Genomic DNA, 20757 nt, shown 5'->3' with positions numbered 1-20757 from the left:
GAAACATGTTTTAGACCAGTATGTTCTATACTGTAGGCCCTGGTGATGGTTGCTGCAGCACACGGTCCCCCTCAACTTCAAGCCAGGTATACTTTAGTCTACAGTATTCAGTTTCAGCCCAAGCGAAGCAGCATCATCAGTCACTGGTACCAGTGACCAGTTTACTTCAACCAGTGTGCCACAAGCCACTGATTAACCATACTATGAATCGGGGGAGGATTACCAACCTACCAACATATACATGGCTACTTGGCTAGCTAACCCACACACAAACCTCAGAGTCAGATGAGTCCAAGCCATCGATCAGTACAACCAGTTGGTAGCACCTGGAGACTGCAAGCAAACTAACTTTACTCACAATACGCATGATATGGCTAATGATAGCTCAAATAACACCAAGAAACAAACATACCTACACTGGTAACTGGTTAAAGACAAAGCTCAAGTCAACAGATGAGTTTTGTTTTCTTTTGTTTATTGCTACTAGTGTTGATGTCTTGTATATATTATTGTATGTCTTTAAATGCCTTGATGAATTGAATACATATAGGACCACAATGGAAACAAGCCCTTAGGGCTTTTTGTGTTATCCTTTTAGCATCATTGTATAATCGTACCACTGTAGGCTACTATTTGCAAACTGTTAATTAAGTATTCAATGAAATAAAATAAAAACAGAAACCCTGGAGACAAGTCAGTGGAGATGCTCACTCAGCTGCCTCAATGACAGTGTGTTTTCCCCATAATAGAGTTGGTGGAGAATATGAGCAGAGGTGGCATAGGAGAGAGAGGTGCCTGAGATTAGCTGCAAACACAGACAGACAGACAGACAGACCACGAAAACTTTTTAAAACTGTTTTTAATTCCCGAAGTGGACTATGTCATTTTATGATGAACTGTGGTTGTTGTGATGTTGCAGGTACTTCCCATAGAGTTATAATATATCTACCTCCATACAGTGGTTGCTTCCTTCCTTGTTTTATCTTTTTTTGAATAATGGGGAAATCCCAAAGTGGACCTTCTTCGTTGAAGGAACTGTACTACGTAGGCTATGTTGTTGAACTGTTTGGTTATTAGGCTATTTCTGAGACGAATTATTTGGAAACTGGCTCTGGGATGATTGAACTATATGGCTATGGTACTTTCTTTTTTATTTAGTAGGTTTAGCAGGTTAGTAGGTTACCCCCCCACCCCCTCCTCAAACTGTTTACTGTATCATTTTTTTGTTTTTCTTATTTTTTAAACTGTTTATGTTCTGCATAGTGGTGTATATCTGTCTGTCATTTAATGTCACTATGAATTGAGTACAAAGGACCCCAATGTCTTTTTTGTCTTTAAATGTCTCTCGATGAATTGAATACACAGGACCTTATTGCCATTGGGAACAAGCCCTGGGCTTCTTTTAGCATTCTTTTGTATAAATCTGTGCCAAGTGCCACTGTGCCTTTTTTTTTGCAAACTGTTAATAAAGTATTCAATCAAACAAATCAAAAAATTATGTTGACTGACTTTATTTCATTTGAATGTTTCATTCTCGTCTTGCAATGAATTAATTCAAGTAGCCTAATATAATAATAAGCCATAGTCTAGCCTACTGTAGGGCGTAGGCTACAACTTTCTCCTATGACTCCGGTTCCGGGCCGGCTAAACCAATTCGGAATACGACACGAGGGATTTTATCGAACGCAAAAACCGACCCAGAGACAGGTGGCATATCATGATGTGAGGCTTTAAAAACACATCTGATTCCAGATCGGTTTGGCACTGAACGAATGTGCTGGAAGTGCACTGTGCATTATGCAGGTGCAACAAGGTCTTTGTGGAAGGTGATTGGATTAATTTGGGTCATAGTTATTTTAAATAACTATGACCCAAATTAATCCAATCACCTTTATTTTATACCAGCTCACTCACCACGCCGGCATCAGTTGCCATGTCCGCTTATTATAAGCGACTTTGGGCTTGTTTTTCTGCCAAGTCGATTGTAAATATTGGTAGTTGGCTTTGCGGGTTGAGTTTTTTTCCTCACCCTGCATCGCGACGGGTTATGAGCTTGTAGATTGGCTATTTTCAAATAAAATTCGAATGATGTGGTAGAACTTTGCTTCTTTTGGGCTTGTTTTCATAGACCTGGTTGCTTATTTCTCTCTCACAATCTGGCAACACCGGTCACCATACCGGCATCTCTGTCCCCTCAACCACACACAGTCAGCTGGTGGTGGAGACAGTGAACAGCATCACGTAACCGGGTAAGTGACTATGAATTCATTCAATTGAAAATGGTCGGGAATAGTTTATAATTTTTATAGTTTATAATAGTTTATAATTGATCAATTATATCTCAATATATCCACAAAGTTAGAGCACATTATTTAGACAAAATTGTAGTCCATTATTCTGAAAAGAGTAGGCCTACATCTGTAATTTTACTTCAGACTGACAATATTCCTTCACTAACAGACATACTTATCAAATATACACCAGTATCCGAATCCTAACGATTGCCGATAGTAGGCTATCTTAATTCAACTTTGCGCATAGCTGCGGGACGGAGAGCTGTAGAACTGCAGAACTGCAGCAAACTGTCCTTCAGAAAGTCGGCTCAGTGGGTGAGGAGGTGTCAGCATGTTTCTGTTCCTCCAGATGGTCACAGGGATCAGCTTGTTGTTTTTTAAGTAGCTCCAAGGAGCTGCATGAATCAGCGTGATGTTGCAAATGCGCTTTGAGCCGGTGCTTACAATACCCAGCAATGCATTGTTCAACAAAAGAAGGGGGGGAAATTAAATTTTCATATGAAAATAATACATTTTCTATAGGCTTAATTTCATTCATTCAGTAAATTAGATTAAAGCCTAGCCTACTTTATACTTGGAACAATAATTGTAATTATGCATTAATTATTTGTAGCCTATACATAATTTAAAAGGTTTTTTTTCAAGCTGCTCATTACTATACCAGTCCTTCAGAACTACAGTAGTAGCATCTCCACATTTCTTCAGTACAGAATGCTTTCCTCAGCAGCCTAAGATGGCTGCACTCCCTTGGCATCTAACCTATGGCAGGCAGGCAGACACTATCCCCTTACAGCAGTATACTGTAACCACCCATCAGAGAACAATGCAATTCATTTTAGAAGAAAAATATGACTCAAATATTGCCTTCAGATCACTTATGAAAAGCAATAGGAGATTCTAAAAAAATATAATTAGATGAGCATAAACTGTCATTTGAAAAAAAAAAGTAAAAAGTATTTTATAACTTTTATAAATTGTGTAATGGTGAGTTGGCTTGTTTCAACATAAAAAGGTCCTGACTAAGATATGTCCAAATGACTCATCTATAATTTAGTGCAGTGTCTCTAGTTAGGAATGATTGCCCCCTACTGGAATAATACTAACTACTTTAATTTACTAAATATTGTCTCCTTTTCTCAAAGGAATCATGTCGAAGATGTCGAAAGGAACAGCAATTGGCATTGATCTTGGAACTACCTACTCCTGCGTGGGTGTGTTCCAGCATGGAAAAGTTGAAATCATTGCCAACGATCAGGGCAACAGGACCACTCCCAGCTATGTGGCCTTCACTGATTCTGAGAGGCTCATCGGAGATGCAGCTAAGAATCAGGTTGCCATGAACCCATGCAACACAGTCTTTGGTAAGGCTTATTGCTGGAAGATGTGATATTGCATAACATATAGATACAACAGCCACCACTAGCACCAACACAATGTTTTTTGTGGAAATTACAGATGCCAAGCGTCTGATTGGAAGACGATTTGAGGATGCAGTAGTACAGTCAGACATGAAACACTGGCCATTCACTGTTATCAGCGATAGTGGACGCCCTAAAGTGGAAGTTGACTACAAAGGTGAAACCAAAAGTTTCTACCCAGAAGAGATCTCATCCATGGTGCTAGTAAAGATGAAAGAGATTGCTGAGGCCTACCTTGGGAAGGTACGTTTAGAAAACGATAATTTTGATCATTCGTAGGCTGCAAAGTGTACTAACAACAATGCTTTGCATTTTTTATAGTCAATATCGAATGCTGTCGTCACAGTCCCAGCATACTTCAATGACTCTCAGCGTCAAGCCACTAAAGATGCTGGAACAATCTCTGGTCTCAACGTGTTAAGAATCATCAATGAACCAACCGCTGCTGCTATTGCTTATGGCTTGGATAAAAAGGTGAGAAACAAAGTGGTCTACTTTCAACGAGTCTCCTGACCGCCCTTCACACTGACTATTGAGCTGCAGTGAAGTGTATGATTGGCCAATGGATACATTATCTGACTGGCTGGCTATTGTTCACAATTGCATCCAACAAAAAAAAAAAGTTAGGAATGATATGATTTGTTTGTATAAGTCTTTCAGCTGTTATTTTTTCTTTCGTTTCAGGTAGGTTCTGAGAGGAACGTGCTCATCTTCGACCTCGGTGGTGGTACTTTTGATGTGTCCATCTTGACCATTGAGGATGGCATTTTCGAAGTAAAGTCCACTGCTGGGGACACTCATCTTGGAGGGGAAGATTTTGACAGCCGCATGGTCAATCACTTCATTGCAGAGTTCAAGCGCAAATACAAGAAGGACATCAGTGACAATAAGAGGGCTGTCCGGCGTCTACGCACCGCATGTGAGAGGGCGAAGCGCACCCTGTCTTCCAGCACTCAGGCCAGTATTGAGATCGACTCTCTGTACGAGGGAGTCGATTTCTATACTTCCATCACCAGGGCTCGTTTTGAGGAGCTGAACGCTGATCTCTTCCGTGGCACTTTGGACCCCGTGGAGAAGTCACTCCGTGATGCCAAGATGGACAAGGGTGCTGTCGATGACATCGTTTTGGTTGGTGGCTCCACTCGCATTCCCAAGATCCAGAAACTGCTGCAAGACTTCTTCAATGGCAAGGAGCTCAACAAAAGCATCAACCCTGATGAAGCTGTGGCCTACGGAGCTGGTGAGTTGTGGCTTCTATTCCAAGTGTAAGACCACCACAGTTTTTTGTACAGCGTATGGGGGAGTATGGGCTTGGATCACTGTGATGACATTTTTTCATGCCTTTCGTAGTTTCCAGCAGAGGTTGAAAGACCAATGACGGCATAAAACCTTCCTTTTGACTGATCACATTTAAATGACTCTTCCATGAGAGGTGTACAGAATAATGTTAATTAATTCTCTTATTCTGCACTGAAGACTGATAGTCTCTAGGTTTGATTTGATTTGATTTATTTAGCACAACATGTAAAATCAATACATAAAAACAGTACACAATATAAAAAGAAAAGCATACGAGGCCTCTACCTAAGTATAACAACATTAAAAACTAATAGAGCATGATTTGTAAACAACAAAATATGAATATATAGAATTAACAAATAACATGATTGCTGTATATTAAACAATCTACAACATAATTCAAATACCTGATTATACCTGATTATCCATGACAAGATTAATGATAATAATTAGCCAACATAGTTGACATATCTGATTTTACAGTGTGTCAAATCCAAGAAGCAAACAGGGAATAGACAAAGATAAACCAAACAAAAAGTTATCAGGGAAAGTGTGATAATGATATGAATGTGACATTATGTGACCTGGTCAATCAGAACATCCTTAAATTTGTTCTTATATAAATTAAGTGACGCAAGTTGTATACAAGAAGAGTACTTGTCCCAAAGTGTAGTACCTCTGTATTCAAGGGAAAATTTACCATGTGTGGAGCAGACTGGTCAAGTCGTTTTGAAAGAGTTAAGCTCCTTACACACCGGGGGCGATTTTTTCATGCGAATAATACGTTTTTTAAAAAAACCTTATAAAGTCAATGCAAGCTTCCATGGAGCGAAAAAGCGTCTTTTAAGTATTCGGAACGAGTCCGAATTTTGCGTATATTCGCATAATCACCGGTGTGTAATGACCTTAACAGTTCTGACTAATCTTTTCTGAAGTGGATAAATACTGTGGAGGTAGGAATCGCATGTGCTGGATTGTGATGTGATTTGAAGTCAGACATGACACACTGGCCATTCCTAAGGATTTCCACACTAAGCACAGGACCAACTAAACCAGTACACGTTTGTCATCCACAGCTGTCCAGGCTGCCATCCTGTCTGGTGACAAGTCTGAGAACGTCCAGGACCTGCTTCTTCTGGATGTCACCCCCCTGTCCCTGGGTATTGAGACCGCTGGAGGTGTCATGACTGCCCTGATCAAACGTAACACCACTATCCCCACCAAGCAGACCCAGACCTTCACCACGTACTCGGACAACCAGCCTGGTGTGCTCATTCAGGTGAGGAACATGTCTTCTCCCAGTATTACTGTGTGTATCGCTATGATGACGTTTTTTACATGCCTTTTGTAGTTTTGTAGTTTCTACCTGAGGTTGCAAAACCAGAGATGGCCCAGTCCTTCCTTGGATGTCTGAACGATACTTAGTTATTGTATAATATCTGGTGTTAATATCTGGAGTTTTTTTCACCCTCACAATTTAAATTTAATTTATCATTATATCATTATGACATTATTATATTTTACCGAAAGAACTATAGGTATAAAGTCATAAATGCAAGAAAGAAAGCTGTGACAGCAATTTATTCCTTTTTATTATGTGGCGGAAATGGACTTCCATACTAACATTCTAAGCATCCCACAGGTTTATGAGGGTGAGCGTGCCATGACCAAGGACAACAATCTGCTGGGCAAGTTTGAGCTCTGTGGAATTCCTCCTTCACCCCGTGGTGTCCCTCAGATTGAGGTCACCTTCGACATAGATGCAAATGGAATCCTCAATGTCTCTGCTGTCGATAAGAGCACTGGAAAGGAGAACAAGATCACTATCACAAATGACAAAGGTAAACACACAGTGAAATAATGTCAGTTGTCAATTATGGCTAGTTCTTTGCTACGCTAACCGTGCGTTTGTCATGACAGGACGTCTCAGTAAGGAGGACATTGAACGCATGGTCCAAGAGGCGGATAAATATAAGGCTGAGGATGATGTCACGCGAGACAAAGTGTCCTCTAAAAACTCTCTGGAGTCTTACGCCTTCAATATGAAGTCCACTGTGGAGGACGAAAATCTTTCTGGCAAGCTCAGTGAGGAGGACAAGCAGATCATCTTGGACAAGTGCAATGGAATCATTAGCTGGTTGGACAAGAATCAGGTAATGCTGGTCATGAAATAATTTTCAGATGGAGTCTGTGAAAGTAATACTGTCACCCTCACTCCCCAAAAGGCATATTGTGACTTAGTGACCAAACGAGGCGCCGCCGTCTCAAGCGGACTTGAGCCACGGGAGACTAGCTTATTTGCATGTAACTAATGTTTTTTTGTTTTTTTTTCAATTAACAACTTGATAGTATATAATATTGTTTAAATTGAAAGTATCCAATTAATAGCCATCAGTAATAATATAAGTGTTGAAAGTAATAACAATGTGTGTGTAACAGCTATATACTGTGTGTGTGTGTGTGTGTGTGTGTGTGTGTGTGTGTGTGTGTGTGTGTGTGTGTGTGTGTGTGTGTGTGTGTGTGTGTGTGTGTGTGTGTGTGTGTGTGTGTGTGTGTGTGTGCGCGCGCGCCACATACGGCCTAATACCAGATTATCGGTTCAACTGTTTGGTCTTTTGTTCAGGTCTGCGCATAAGCACGATCTGACTGCTTCATTCTTTTTTCCAGACTGCAGAGAGGGAGGAGTATGAGCACCAGCAACAGCAGTTGGAGAAGGTGTGCAACCCCATCATCACCAAGTTGTACCAGAGTGCTGGTGGAATGCCAGGTGGAATGCCAGGGGGAATGCCCGGTGGAATGCCAGGGGGCTTCCCTGGAGCAGGCGGTGCCCCTGCTGGTGGTGGATCCTCTGGACCAACCATCGAGGAGGTTGACTAACCACGTCTCCACTGCCTGTCGCCCCTGCATAAACATGAAGCATGTACCACACCGGAGACCATATCTGTATGCCAAGGCTGGTCATTGGCTAACGATAAATGAGTGAGAACTGAAATTGAAGACATTGAATGTTGCCTGTACATTTTGAGTCCTGATGAATAAATTATTGCTGGAACACCAGCAATGAGTGGATGCTCATTCTTTTGAATACTCATACTACTTTGAAGTACCACATAAGTTGCAAAATAGGATGCAGATTTGCAACAAACCTGTAGGAGGTGGTATTGTGTATATCTGCCTACATCCATTCCTACAACTCTGAACAGTTGTTTCAGGGTATTCCAGACATTGAATGGTTTAAGCTAGTAGTTCTAAAACTTGTCAAGGACCCCCATAAATCGGAGAACAAACAAATTATACACTCAGAGTTACGGATCTGTAAGGGTTCACAGTCAGGGTACTTAAACTTGTTTGAATCCAACTGAACATTCAGACTACTTCTAAAACTTAGAATTCACTGAAACATCTTGACATCTCCCTGATTATCCCTTGACCTCACTCCATTTGCATTAAATATAATCTGTTTTATGATCTATTCTAGGGCCTAGATATCAAAAGATCATTATGCACCTGTCCTGTACACAAGATGTAACAAAGATCACCATGAACCTTATCTTTATGCATCTAGAATACTACTCACTCAGTTGTATCTCTATTAAGAAACATTTACAAATAATTGATCAACTAAAGCTGTCTCTGTTCAATTTTGGCATACAGTTAAAAGGGTGTGCTGTACTGTCAAATCATATGGACAGTAATGGGGATGATTCTGGATTACCAACCAGATTGAGTGTGATGATATACCATCAACTTCTGGATATGGATCTATGTGAATCAAGTCATTTGTCCTGATTGACTGTATAAACTGGTCTTACTTAAACATGAGATATATGGCTCTTCTATGGGTAACTGCAAAACACTGATTTAAAGGAAATCGAGACCAACAATTGTTCTTTGAATGAACCATTCATTCTAGTTGCATCTGTGTCCTTGACAGAGTCTTGGAAAAACCTGTCCCACTGAGAGAGGTCCCCAGGTCATAAAAACAAAAACAGACAGATGACGTTAATGTGCTAGCCCTGTACCACTACCAGTACAGAGCGTTTATTGAAACAACATGATATGACATAATTTAGCGCATTTTAAAAGCAAAACTACGAAAGAAAACAAACCCCCAAATTGGTCCATATATCCAAGTGAAATGTTCGTGGCTTTCCTCACCCCGCCCCTCAGACGCGCCTCCATTTCCAGATCCAAGAATATACACAGAGGTGAAAGCACCCATCGGCCCTTCTGACCCCCCCTCCGGCCAATGATCGGCCCATGGTGGAACATCGGTCTGTTGTTGAACAGTCCTGACAATAACATGATGGTATGTTTTCACTGTAGAATCAACAACACGAAGCTCAGTCCCGTGTTAGCGCCCCGTTAAATGGAGGCTTTATAAAAGAAAAAGAAAAACTCTTGTATGTGTGAACAAGTGGTCGCTCTTTAGAAGAACCGTTTGTTTTGACTGTCCAGTCCAGAGTGATCTACTTGCTTTTCGCTGGTTTCTCAGTCTTCTTTGGAAGAAGCACGGCCTGGATGTTGGGCAGCACTCCACCTTGCGCGATAGTGACACCACCTAGCAGCTTATTAAGCTCTTCGTCGTTGCGCACCGCCAGCTGCAGGTGCCGGGGGATGATCCTGGTCTTCTTGTTGTCTCTGGCCGCGTTGCCCGCCAGCTCCAGGATCTCGGCGGTCAGGTACTCCAGCACGGCGGCCAGGTAGACGGGCGCTCCGGCGCCGACGCGCTCTGCGTAGTTCCCTTTGCGCAGTAGCCGGTGGACACGTCCCACCGGGAACTGCAGCCCGGCGCGGGACGAGCGGGACTTGGCCTTGGCTCGGGCTTTCCCCCCGGTCTTCCCTCTCCCAGACATGATGATGGCTCGGGTTGAAAGAGGACAACGTCAAGAAAAAGAACTGAATTCACTTCAGTCGTGTATTGACGCAGCGAGCTGGAGTCCGCTTACGTAATGACCCTGTGTAAAGGGATATAAACCAGTGTTGCCAGATTTTGCGAGAGAAATAAGAAAACCAGGTCTATGATAAAAAGGCCCAAAGAAGCACCACATGAGCAGAGTCTAGAAAAGAGAGTAACGACACGCTTTGATCTCGCCGCAAAGCGGGCTCCTATGGGCTATAGTTCCAAACATTGGAACTATCTCATTGAGATAGACAGAGCACTTCCGCATTCCATTCTTACAATGGGAGTCGACGCTAGTGTCAGAACTCTCTTTATGGCTCTGCACATGAGCACTTCAAAACCTATGCTATGTGTATTGTGTTTATATGTGCCGGCTATTTGAAAATATCCAATTTACAAGCTCACAACTATTTTAAAAATATTCTTGAGGGGGAGAAAAAGTGCAAATATGTAAAAAAAAAAATGTGTTTTTGAAACATTTTGAAAACATTTTTTTCGTGGACAAATACATATTGGGGGTCCTTGACTTGAAAATGTTTGAGAACCACTGGTTTAAACTATAATCAAAACATTTAGAAACAAGCCACAAAAAATCCGCAACCCGCAACTACCAATATTTTACACGCAACTTTACTGAAAAACAAGCCCAAAGTAGCTTATAATAATCAGACCTGTCACCTAGCAACACTGTATAAACCTCGAAGGCCGGTGTGATTGGCTGAATGGAATAGAAACGCACGAACCAATGGAATTATCGAAGAGGACGTCCTCCACGTTTTGGTGTCCAATCATATAAAGCGAATGACACATGCCATTTGCATAGCCATGTTATAAATACATACAGGACTGGCTTAACACAATATTGCCACCGGTAGCTGTCTTCCGTCGTGTTGACTAAGTGCTATGCAGTTGTTTTGTTTTGTTTTGTTTTGTTCTTTTGACGATACACACATGAGAAATACCTGAACTTGTAAAATCAGCACCAGCGCTTAAAAATGGTCCCAAAAAGGCTGCGAGTGACCAAAACCCAGAAGAAAGGGGATACGAAAACGTTGCAAGACAAGGAAGTAGATGTAAATTATGCCATTTACGTGTGAATTTGTACTTCCATGTACTGTTGTTCTCATGTCTTAGTCTTACAAGCCAATATAAGCCAATTTGCTTTTATGAGCGATCCAGAGGACTTGTATTGTGAATTGTACTTCCATGTACTTTACCATGTCTTTCTAAATAAAGTATTCAATCAAAATCAATCAATCAATCAATCAATCAAACAAACAAACAAACGTGTACACAAGCACTTCCTGAGAGATCTCCTGCTTCCCGGAGAGCTCGCCAAACACGCAGTTTCTGAAGTTTTCACCAGTGCACCTAGTAGTGCCCACTCTTCCAAGTGCCCAGTTATCATGGTGCCCAAATTTTCCTAGTGCCCACTCTTCTCCACCCTTAAGTGCCCACTTTTCCAGGTGCCAAGATTTCCCTAGTGCCCACTCTTCCTAGTGCCCAGTTATCCCGATGCCCAACTTTCCTGGTGCCCACTGCCCACTCTTCCTAGTGCCCAGTCTTCCCAAAAATATAGTGCCTAGATGTCCCTTGTGCCCACCTAGCCTGTATCCGTCAACACGACAGCATGGCTGAGCGAAATATTAAAGACCCAATAGCACCACCTATGCCGCCTTCTCCTGCCAAAATATTCAATCTGACTGTGATAGCCCTCTGGTGGACTGATTATGGCTAGGTTTATAGCCTACATCATTACAATCGTGGGTTCAGAAGAACTGATAAAATGGATATATAGCCTGTTTAGCTATGTAGTCCTACTCTAAGAAAAAAAGCTGTGTGTTGTAGAGCATTATGCAGCATGTCCATATAGCTAAACTTGTCAACATCAACTATCTGTAACGATCTATAACAGTCAACATAATAACATAATTATGTTAGTTCATTGATTAAAACATTTAAGTCGCCATGGCAATTGCTATTTCATATGAAAAACAGCTTAGGGATGTCTATTGATTAGCCTAAATATTGATTAAATTAAGGTGTTTTTCAGGTGTTGTATTATGCGCACTGCAACTCAGGCTTATTCTAGGCTTATACATGTATTAGATAGATAGATAGATTTTTATTATAGTGTCCTGCACCACAGGATGCCCAGCCCGCACGGGCTTATAAGACACTCACACAATGTACTTACACCAAGATACACCACAAACAGAATACATAAACATTTTGATTGTCCAAGCTGTGGGTTACGGGTACATCGTCCTCCACCTCAACTGCCATATGTATAATACATGTATTAATGTGCTTCTTTCATCTGAAAATGTTAAATATATTTAAATAATAATATTAATATTAATTGTTATTATTTATACTTTAGTTTCAGATTTATAATTTTATTGAGAAATTATAAATCATTTGTAGTCTGTTTCAAATCCATTCCTAGGAGCCAGTAGAGCAAGGAAAATAAACATTGAAACCTTGATACATCAACAAAAGGAGCGCAGAGAACTCACACTGAATGTGGAGAATTTGATGGGACATGTATCATCACTGAAGAATGCAAAGAGACCTTGCTCATCTTTACAGCAGAACTCTTAATGACCTGTTACGTCCAAAGAATCAGGACAGCAAAAGGTTGTCTCTGTGATATCATACAGATTCTGTTACTGCAGGACACAAAGAAAGGAGTGGGTTCATCAGTTGAGTATTGAGGTCCGTTCTTCTACCCCCAGGTGATGGAAATGGAGACCAAACATAGAGGATGTTGGATATTGAATTTAACCTTAACTCATATTGTGTGGGCTGTGGCTGCTGTCTAATTTTGTGCATTACGTTTATATACTCAAGTGAGAAAGCTAAGTCTTGGTGTTAGTGGAGCAGCTTGTTCCGGGAGGGTTAAGTTCATGGCCTTCGACAAAGAAACTGCTCTGTTAATTGGTTAACCTACTAACAGTCATGGATCCAATTACTGCAAAATAATTGTAAATGTAATTCTAGATGAAGTGCGCAAATAGTTTTTTTTTTACCATTTACAAGTTAGGCATTTAGCAGTTGTTATAATAGAACAATCTGATGAAGAATTGAATCTGCAGAGTTTTATTACAAAATCTGAATAATTAATAACATATAATAATATAAATCCATCTGCAGCATCACCTGTCCATTCTGGTTGGGGGAAAACAAGTTTCACAGGAGAGACATAGAAATGTCCCGTAATTCAAGTCATAGTCCAGTATTACTCCCTCAAGCTTTGGCAGACAAGATCAAGTCCACCATGTAGCCTACTACCTAATACCCATTCAGACACAGTCATGGCTCCTGACCAGATAGGACAGAGTTCGACAGATAGTAATGCTGGCTATGACTTCTCAGTAAGCCCATCTGAAGACCATTGTTTGGGCCTACTCTAAGGGGTTTCTAGGAGGGACCAGTGGAGCTTCACTGATGGTTTAGCAGAGGTTCAGGTGACACTAAAAGTAGTAGAAGGTTTTGTGTGGCTGGGTGTGCCTTCCTGTCTGTGTCTGAGATGGGGTGCAGGAGACCTAATTTCTTAACAAAGAGTAGTAGCCCCTGGCAAAACGGGGGTGTGAAAACAAGCATAGCTTTAGTGCCTCTCTTTGTAAGGGCCCTTTCAAACACTGTTGCGTGAAAGTGACCTGAAACAATGTTGTCATAAGATGGTATGAAAAGAGTGCCATTATCAATAAAGTGGTCATGTAAGTTCTGTAGGTCTTATGACTTTATGTTTTTGCAAATATTCATAGGTTTATATTCACACTGGATCTTGACACGTGTTGAATGGTCTTCTACAAGTTGAAGTTCAAGTTCTGGTCATGTATAAGCAATACACAGCATTTCATTTGAACCCATACATTTTCAAAGAAATTGCGTAATATACAGTACATTATTAAAGAACATTCATGATATTAGCTTTTGACAATATACAAATATATGACTATAAAATATATTAAACTATAAGTGAATAAATGTGCCCAATGGGGGAATAATGACAGAGCAGAACACATTTATCTTTAACTTGATCTAACCTGTATTTTCTTCCTTGTAATCATAAAATGTTTTTGGGGGTATTAAAAGTTATGTCACAGCCACAGGCACAGCCGCTTCTCGAGTTTAGTGGCAAATGTCTTCCCATACCAAAGATAATAGCTTCATGATCCACTGTTTCCTGTCTGTAAGATTCTGTCAGTCTTATAGCCATCTCCCTTTACCTCAGCTCTCTTCCTCAACCATTCGCTGGAAATGAGGCCAGTATAAATAGTGGAAAGTCATGAAGGTAAGAGCAGAGAGACAAATGACACACTAGGAGGAAGGTAGAGGGGGACACACCCAACATTCATTCAAGGTAAGGAACAACGTTAGCTGTTTACCATAGACATTGGAGGAAAATTTGCAGTTTTTAGGCAAAATTTTGTACATTTTACATCATAGTCATTAAGGTTTATGATTACTGCCTCTCTCACCTACAGCTACAGTAGAACAGAATGTGTCTGCAAGTCTCCTGACGAAAATAACTCCAATCTTAACCAGGTTAAGTTGGTTTACACTACAGCTTAACAATATGATGTCAATGCACATAGACAGGTAAACAATATACATTTTTTAATTTGCTTTTTTCCTATTTCTATATTTTATTATATTTGTGTATGGCATTTGAATTAATTTGGGAACGTCCATCAACTTTCTTCTCAATTTATATATGGTATCTTCCTTTCTCAGATTGTCTATAATGTTGTGTTAGCTCTCGTCTTCTGTTGTCAATAGCTTTTATTGACATTATGAGCATTGTTCAATTAAAGAAAGTTATGGTGCTTGGTAATTTGTGTTGTAACATGTAATTGTAATGACACGTCAATTCTCAAATATCTTGATCTCAATTTGAATACCTCCTTTGTCAGAATGTAATTTAGTGATTACATAGCATCTATGATCACCGTTATTGTTTTCATGATATTCTTAATAGCATTTTGATACAGTAGGTGTTCTTTACAATATTGTTTTATTATTACTCATGTTTGTTAACATAAACACACTCTGTCTGCTTTTTGACATACTGTATTAGACTAATTTACTATATTTAATCAGTGTCTCATATGGTTATCCTACTATTTTCATCAGTTTCAGGACAATGTGGCTGGCTCTTCTTGTGTATCATCTTGCCATAGTCTCTCTCTTGCAAGCTCAGAATACTTGCCTTACACACCCTACATTCAGGAAGCCAGGTCAGTGAAATTAGCCACCCTAAAGCTTTTCCCTAAAGCTTTACCTCAAATGACTTTGCCTTCCCTTCCTTATCTCATCTATTTACAGTAACACAGTAACAGTCTACTGTCTGCAAAATCTGTTAACTTAACTCTGAGTTCATAAATTGACCCTTACAGATCAGCTCTCACATTCTAAAGTCAAATTAATGCTCAGGATTTGACGCAAGTTGTTTTGTTTAATGAGTTAACTGTGTTGATGATCTGTTATTGAGCTATAATGGGAGTATCTGTGTGTCACAGGGAAGAAAGCTGAAGTTCATTAGTGGTTCTATGCACAATATTACAACTAATTATGTCATTATGTCTTGTTCAATGACCTCTTGATAAGTAAGACTAAGAGCATGCTATAGTTTAGTTGTGAAGAGTCATTTTGCATTGCCAGTGAATGCCACCTCTGGCCTAATCTATACTTTGTCACACTCACAATGAACAAAAAAATAAACAGTTTACAGCAAGACCATTGTCTGATGGAAGTATGAATTAGGCTGTATTGTGTGGCAGCAGTTTTGATACCAATAATGTCACATGCACATTGTCTATATTCTATAGAAATCATCACTACAATCAAAATACAGACAACATAATGGCATAATAAAATAAAAGAACATGAACTAATCTCGTACATTTTACAAATATTAATGACTCATCTGCTCTCATCTCAGTTAATTCAGACATTGGTGTCGTCTGTGGAACTGAGAAGATGGAGCTTGAGATTCTGTTGTGTCCAATCTATTTTTGTGGATACAACGAATCGCTGATGGCCCTCAATTCTCGGTTTGACAAAGACGAGTGCAAAGGGATTACTGACTGGACAGTGGACCCACCGGTTCTAAGGTTCAACTTCTCCATCAGAGAGGAGGCCATTGCAGCTTGCTCCAACACCATGATGGTATTTTCATATCCACACTTGAACATGCTCATGCACGACAGCCAAAACACAGCACTTGTATGACCTGATAGCAATGTAACCTGGATGCAATGTACAATCCACTGTTAAATGCCCTTTGACTTTGACCAATATTGTCCAAGTTAAAAGATATACCTTATCAGCAAAATCTGTTAATAACTCTGAAAGTAAGAGTTAAACCAAGAATGCATTTTACTGTCCATTATGCTGATCCCTCTCCCTGTCTCTCCAACAGGTCACTGAAGAAGTGGGTACTGGAATTTTCTCTGACTTCTCCAATGTCCAGTTCATCAACATCTCCGGAATGATCAAATCCAATGATCCTGATACTGGAACAATCACCTATCGCCAAGACGTACTATACAAGTTCTCCTGCCACTATCCGCTCCAATACCTGGTCAACAGAACTGAGATGAGCGTGTAAGTCGTCCCCACCAGCAAACACAGAAGAAAAATAAGCAAAATCATATTCACTCTACAGTGGTTCTTCAGCGGTTCTTTGCGAGAGTTGAGGGTTCTAATAGAAAGAACCTATTCAGCCCCTGTATGGTTCTTTAGAGGTTCACTACTGATTCTTGAGCTTAGTCTAGGCACCCCAACTAGTTCTAAATAGCACAATTTTTACAAAGGTGATATATAGCATATTTAAGATAGGTGCTATATAGCACCAAAAGAGGTTCCCTATTATCACAAACTAAATAACCACATTTAGTACTATTTAGCACCAATTTAGTTGTATGCGTAATATTAGGAACAACTACAGGCATATTTGGTCAACAAAATCAACAGAGCCAACATGTACTGCCAATGTAATCAGTGTCAAGAGCAAATAATATGGATCTCCCAGATCCCCCAAAGGTATAGAATTACTTGGTTGGTTATCATATGGCTTTTTAGGGTGTGTGCTCCACCTGCACCTAGTTTCAACATCTGTGAATCACCTGTCCACCTACGAGTGTGTTGTTTCTTCCTGTATATCAAATGAATGAATGACCTGATTGTAGACATGTTGGGGTTTTCCCATGATGACAGTTGCTTATGTGACTTATTCTGCCCAACAGATCTGGTGTAAGCCTGGCATATAATGAAAATAATGGCAGTTTCCTCAGTGCATTAAGCATGCAACTCTACTCGGTAAGAGGAATTCCCATGGTTTATGGAAATGAAACACACTGTATCAATAACGTCAAATATAACTGCATTAACAACACATTTTGGAATACAGAATATCCTAGTACAGTGTGGACGACTAATGATTCATAGGGAGAATATGCCAAAAAATAACATATTTGAATATGTATGTAGATATCTGAAACTTGTTCATGTACTTGTGATCTTGAAACTATAGAAAAGAACATTGTAAAATATGAATGGTGAATTATTTGGTGAAAAGCTGTAGGCCTATTTACAGAATACTAAATTGAACATCAATTTCTGAACCATTACTTTTTTATCAAGCATCAACATGTGAATCTTAATGACATTCTTCCTCCTCAAAGGAAAGTACCTACACAAAAATGATGCAAATGCCCAGTCAAGGCCTTGAGCTGAAGACCAGGATCTTTGTAGAAGTGAAGGCCACTAACCTCACAGACAGGTGAGTCACACTGATCATCAACATACATCTGAGCACAACACATAATTTCCCTGATATTGACATACGGTTGCCAAGTACATGCAGATCTTGATTGAAATTTCCTTTATATAAGATATGGTTAAAACTTTCTTGGGTGTTGTGAAGTAAGGTAACTGGTAAACTAGAAAGTAACACATACTGTAAACATAGACCTAAACATGGAAATGAACTGAATATTTAACTGATGCCAACAATCTTCCCAAACAGATTCAAGGTTCTGTTGGACCGATGCTATGCTACGACTACTCCTTTTCCTTTGACCAGCACCTATTATGATCTCTTTGTTGGGTAAGTGAGTCAACCTTTGGGGAACACTTAACCAAATCATGCAAAACAATGTAAAGGTCTCATGTTCCATTCAGACAACAGGTTGATATAAAATTACCAACCGTTTCTGCCATATGGAAAATTTGCGTATACTGTAACATTAGGACAGGCTCTGACCCAATTGAGGCAAGTGTAGGCTTTTTGTGATGAATGAAGATGGAGATAAGGATGTTTACGGAATGAGCTCCAGAAGACCTTAAAATCAGTTCACTTTCTTCTTTGGGTCAATTCAGGGCAATGGTTTCCAACACTTTTGTTCAAGATTGTACATTAACTGCTTTATTTCATTTTTGGTTTATCCGTTTTAGTTCTTCGAGTATTTTAGTTTTTTTTTGTATTTTCTGTCTTCTGATTCATGTATTTTAATATTGCTGTATATGAATATCTCTACCTCTTGAGTATTGTGTTCTGTATCTCGGCTACGGTACATTGAAAATGAGGGCTTGGTTATGATGATGATGATGATGATGATATTCAGCAAATCTTGGCAAATACCTCCAGTTTTAACAGTTGATTACTAAATACTCAATGATGTGCCAATATACCTGCAGTGTCCCTTTCACAATAGACCCATGTTCAACCAAAAGTATCAAAGCCCGAAAGTATTTCTCAATTTCTGTTCCCACAAAAACCCATTACAAAGAAAAAATGAAACTTTTGAACATGAAATGAAGACCAACAATTGAAACCTGTCCTCCTCACACAGATGCAATTTGGACGGCCAGACTGTAATTGATGTGAATGGATTGGAACAGGCAGCTCGCTTCAGTTTTGAGGCCTTCAGATTTGTCCAGCATGAGAACAGGAGCCTGTCAACGTTCTACGTGCACTGTGCAACCAGACTCTGCGAGACCTCCGTGTGCGCCTCCCTCTTTCCGCCGGTCAGCAGTCCCTGTGTTGTTCTTGTCCTATAAGCTACAGCAGGGGTCTTCAATGTTTTTCAGGTCAAGGACCCCTTAGCCCCCCTCCCCACTACATATTGTATAAAATTGCGTTGCAGATTAAACCTTTTCACAGATTTCATTGATAGACTTGTTTGACAACACTATCATCAGTGTTTGATTCATGTTAATGTGTATTTTCAGACATTTAACCACTTAAACCGTCAATACTTAGTAAACTTAACCTTTCACTCTGTACTTAGTCTGCTTTTTGTTTTGCCTAAAATAGCCATCTAACAAGCTTGTAGATCTGCAATTTTTGGCCATCGTTCTCCTCAGAATAGGGATGCTGGGGTTCAAGTTGTTGTCAAAATTAATCCTATCACACAAAGATTTGGCAGCCCTCCTGTAGTAACTCTGAGGACCCCCCAGGGGTCCCGGACCCCCTGTTGAAGACCCCTGAGCTACAGTATTTACATTTCCTGTGTATATAGTGGTTCTCTTCTGGTGCTCATTAAAACAGTAATAGAAACATTTAAGTATTCTATGACGCACATTTACAACTATGATTCCAATGCTTTAAATGTTTCTTTAAAGTAACAATAAATACACCGAATCAAACGGTACATTTAGCATTCAGACGCCATGAGATTCACTGATGATGCATATGCATCCTTGCACATCCTGTACACACACACACTCAACCGAACATCCATTGCACAGAACTGTTCCAGGAATGGCCTGAATGGCATGAGAGGACGTCGTAGCGTCGATGACGCAGGCAGCACTACAGTGAGTGAGGAGGCCACCGTGACCTCGTCCGAAATAAGAGCACACGTGGACAACGGAGACAAACTGCATGATTCTCCTACTACAGGTAAGCCTAATACTCCAGTGTTTAATGACACCGCAGCAACACAACAATAAATGCTTAATTTATTAAGTATAAATCAGGCTATTGCAGGGTTTTGTTTTTTCTCCTAGCATTGTACCATAGGTTGCATGAAGTTCCTTTCACATATGAATGAACTGAGAGTTTTCTTTGTATTTGTTACAGCAGGGGCGACGGGAGAGTTCGAAGGTATGCATGCATCTGGTAACTTACATCATGCTATATTGGATTGTCTAATCTTAGTCTCTGCAGTACTGATGCACTATATCTCTTTTCAGCAGCGCGGGAGACTGAAGTAGGCGTAACTGTGCTGGGGGTTGCCATAGCAGCAGGGATCCTAGGAGCCCTCTGCGTTACCTTGATGCTGTTCATTGGCTACCGGCTCCAGTCAAAAGGCAGCTACGGCGTGAGGGATCCCTTCCTACAGCAGACATAAAAAAAAAAGCTTTCGGACAGCTTTGAAGATTGTAACCCGTTGTTGGGTCCTTTGCTCTCTTAAGTCCTGTTTCCTCCATTTATTACAGTATGGCTTGAAATAGCGTGCCAGCATTATGTGCACTGGTGACTTAAGTCTTAAAGGACCATACTGTACCAGCCTTTGTGACATGTGGGCACTTTGTCAATTATTATCATAGGATTTAATCCTCAAAATAGTCTTTTTTTTTATGTATATAGGCTATTATTTTCTGTTATTTTGATATATCAGCAGCCTATTCATGGTTCACTACTAAATAAACTTACCGCACTTTTATTTCATTTCGGTCTATTGTGCCATAATCCATAAGTAAGTCCCATAAGCATGTAGGACAGTATATGTAAAAGTTTACATCTCTGAAGTTAAATAAAATAATACATGTGGGAACCGTGAAGGGACAGAAATTGAAACCAGTATAACAGAAGACTACAAAAATG

General features: G+C 40.1%; 3 protein-coding genes across 3 annotated transcripts; 2 read left to right on the top strand and 1 right to left on the bottom strand.

The window, feature by feature from the left end:
* Positions 1-2211: 2211 nt before the first annotated feature.
* LOC308091197 (heat shock cognate 71 kDa protein-like) lies at positions 2212-8046 on the top strand. The gene is made up of 9 exons (XM_080436633.1): positions 2212-2249; positions 3437-3655; positions 3750-3955; positions 4034-4186; positions 4397-4952; positions 6088-6290; positions 6654-6852; positions 6932-7164; positions 7679-8046. Exons 2-9 carry the CDS (start codon positions 3442-3444, stop codon positions 7886-7888), a joined length of 1974 nt encoding a protein of 657 aa, XP_080292759.1. The 5' UTR covers positions 2212-2249; positions 3437-3441; the 3' UTR covers positions 7889-8046.
* Positions 8047-9017: 971 nt separating this feature from the next.
* Positions 9018-9965, bottom strand: h2ax1 (H2A.X variant histone family member 1). The gene has a single exon (XM_080435434.1). The coding sequence runs from the start codon at positions 9865-9867 to the stop codon at positions 9481-9483; it is 387 nt and encodes a 128-aa protein (XP_080291560.1). The 5' UTR covers positions 9868-9965; the 3' UTR covers positions 9018-9480.
* Positions 9966-15902: 5937 nt separating this feature from the next.
* On the top strand, positions 15903-18986 carry LOC308090711 (zona pellucida-like domain-containing protein 1; the record flags this gene model as incomplete). The annotated part of the gene is made up of 6 exons (XM_080435975.1): positions 15903-16091; positions 16345-16529; positions 17171-17243; positions 17609-17706; positions 17953-18033; positions 18779-18986. 6 exons carry the CDS (start codon positions 15903-15905, stop codon positions 18984-18986), a joined length of 834 nt encoding a protein of 277 aa, XP_080292101.1.
* Between the last annotated feature and the right edge of the window lie 1771 nt (positions 18987-20757).

Source organism: Gymnoscopelus braueri, assembly GCF_963280865.1.
Source record: "Gymnoscopelus braueri genome assembly, chromosome: 8".
Lineage (NCBI taxonomy): Eukaryota > Metazoa > Chordata > Actinopteri > Myctophiformes > Myctophidae > Gymnoscopelus > Gymnoscopelus braueri.
The sequence above is the reverse complement of the archived record's forward strand: the minus strand, read 5'-3'. Positions and strand labels throughout refer to the sequence as shown.

Bases quoted from the DNA above. Each gene is read 5' to 3' on its own strand.
- h2ax1 (XM_080435434.1), bottom strand. From the start codon at position 9,867: ATGTCTGGGAGAGGGAAGACCGGGGGGAAAGCCCGAGCCAAGGCCAAG.
- LOC308091197 (XM_080436633.1), top strand. From the start codon at position 3,442: ATGTCGAAGATGTCGAAAGGAACAGCAATTGGCATTGATCTTGGAACT. The intron at 4,953-6,087 runs GTGAGTTGTGGC...TGTCATCCACAG, and splicing joins AGCTGTGGCCTACGGAGCTG to CTGTCCAGGCTGCCATCCTG. The intron at 6,853-6,931 runs GTAAACACACAG...TTGTCATGACAG, and splicing joins CACTATCACAAATGACAAAG to GACGTCTCAGTAAGGAGGAC.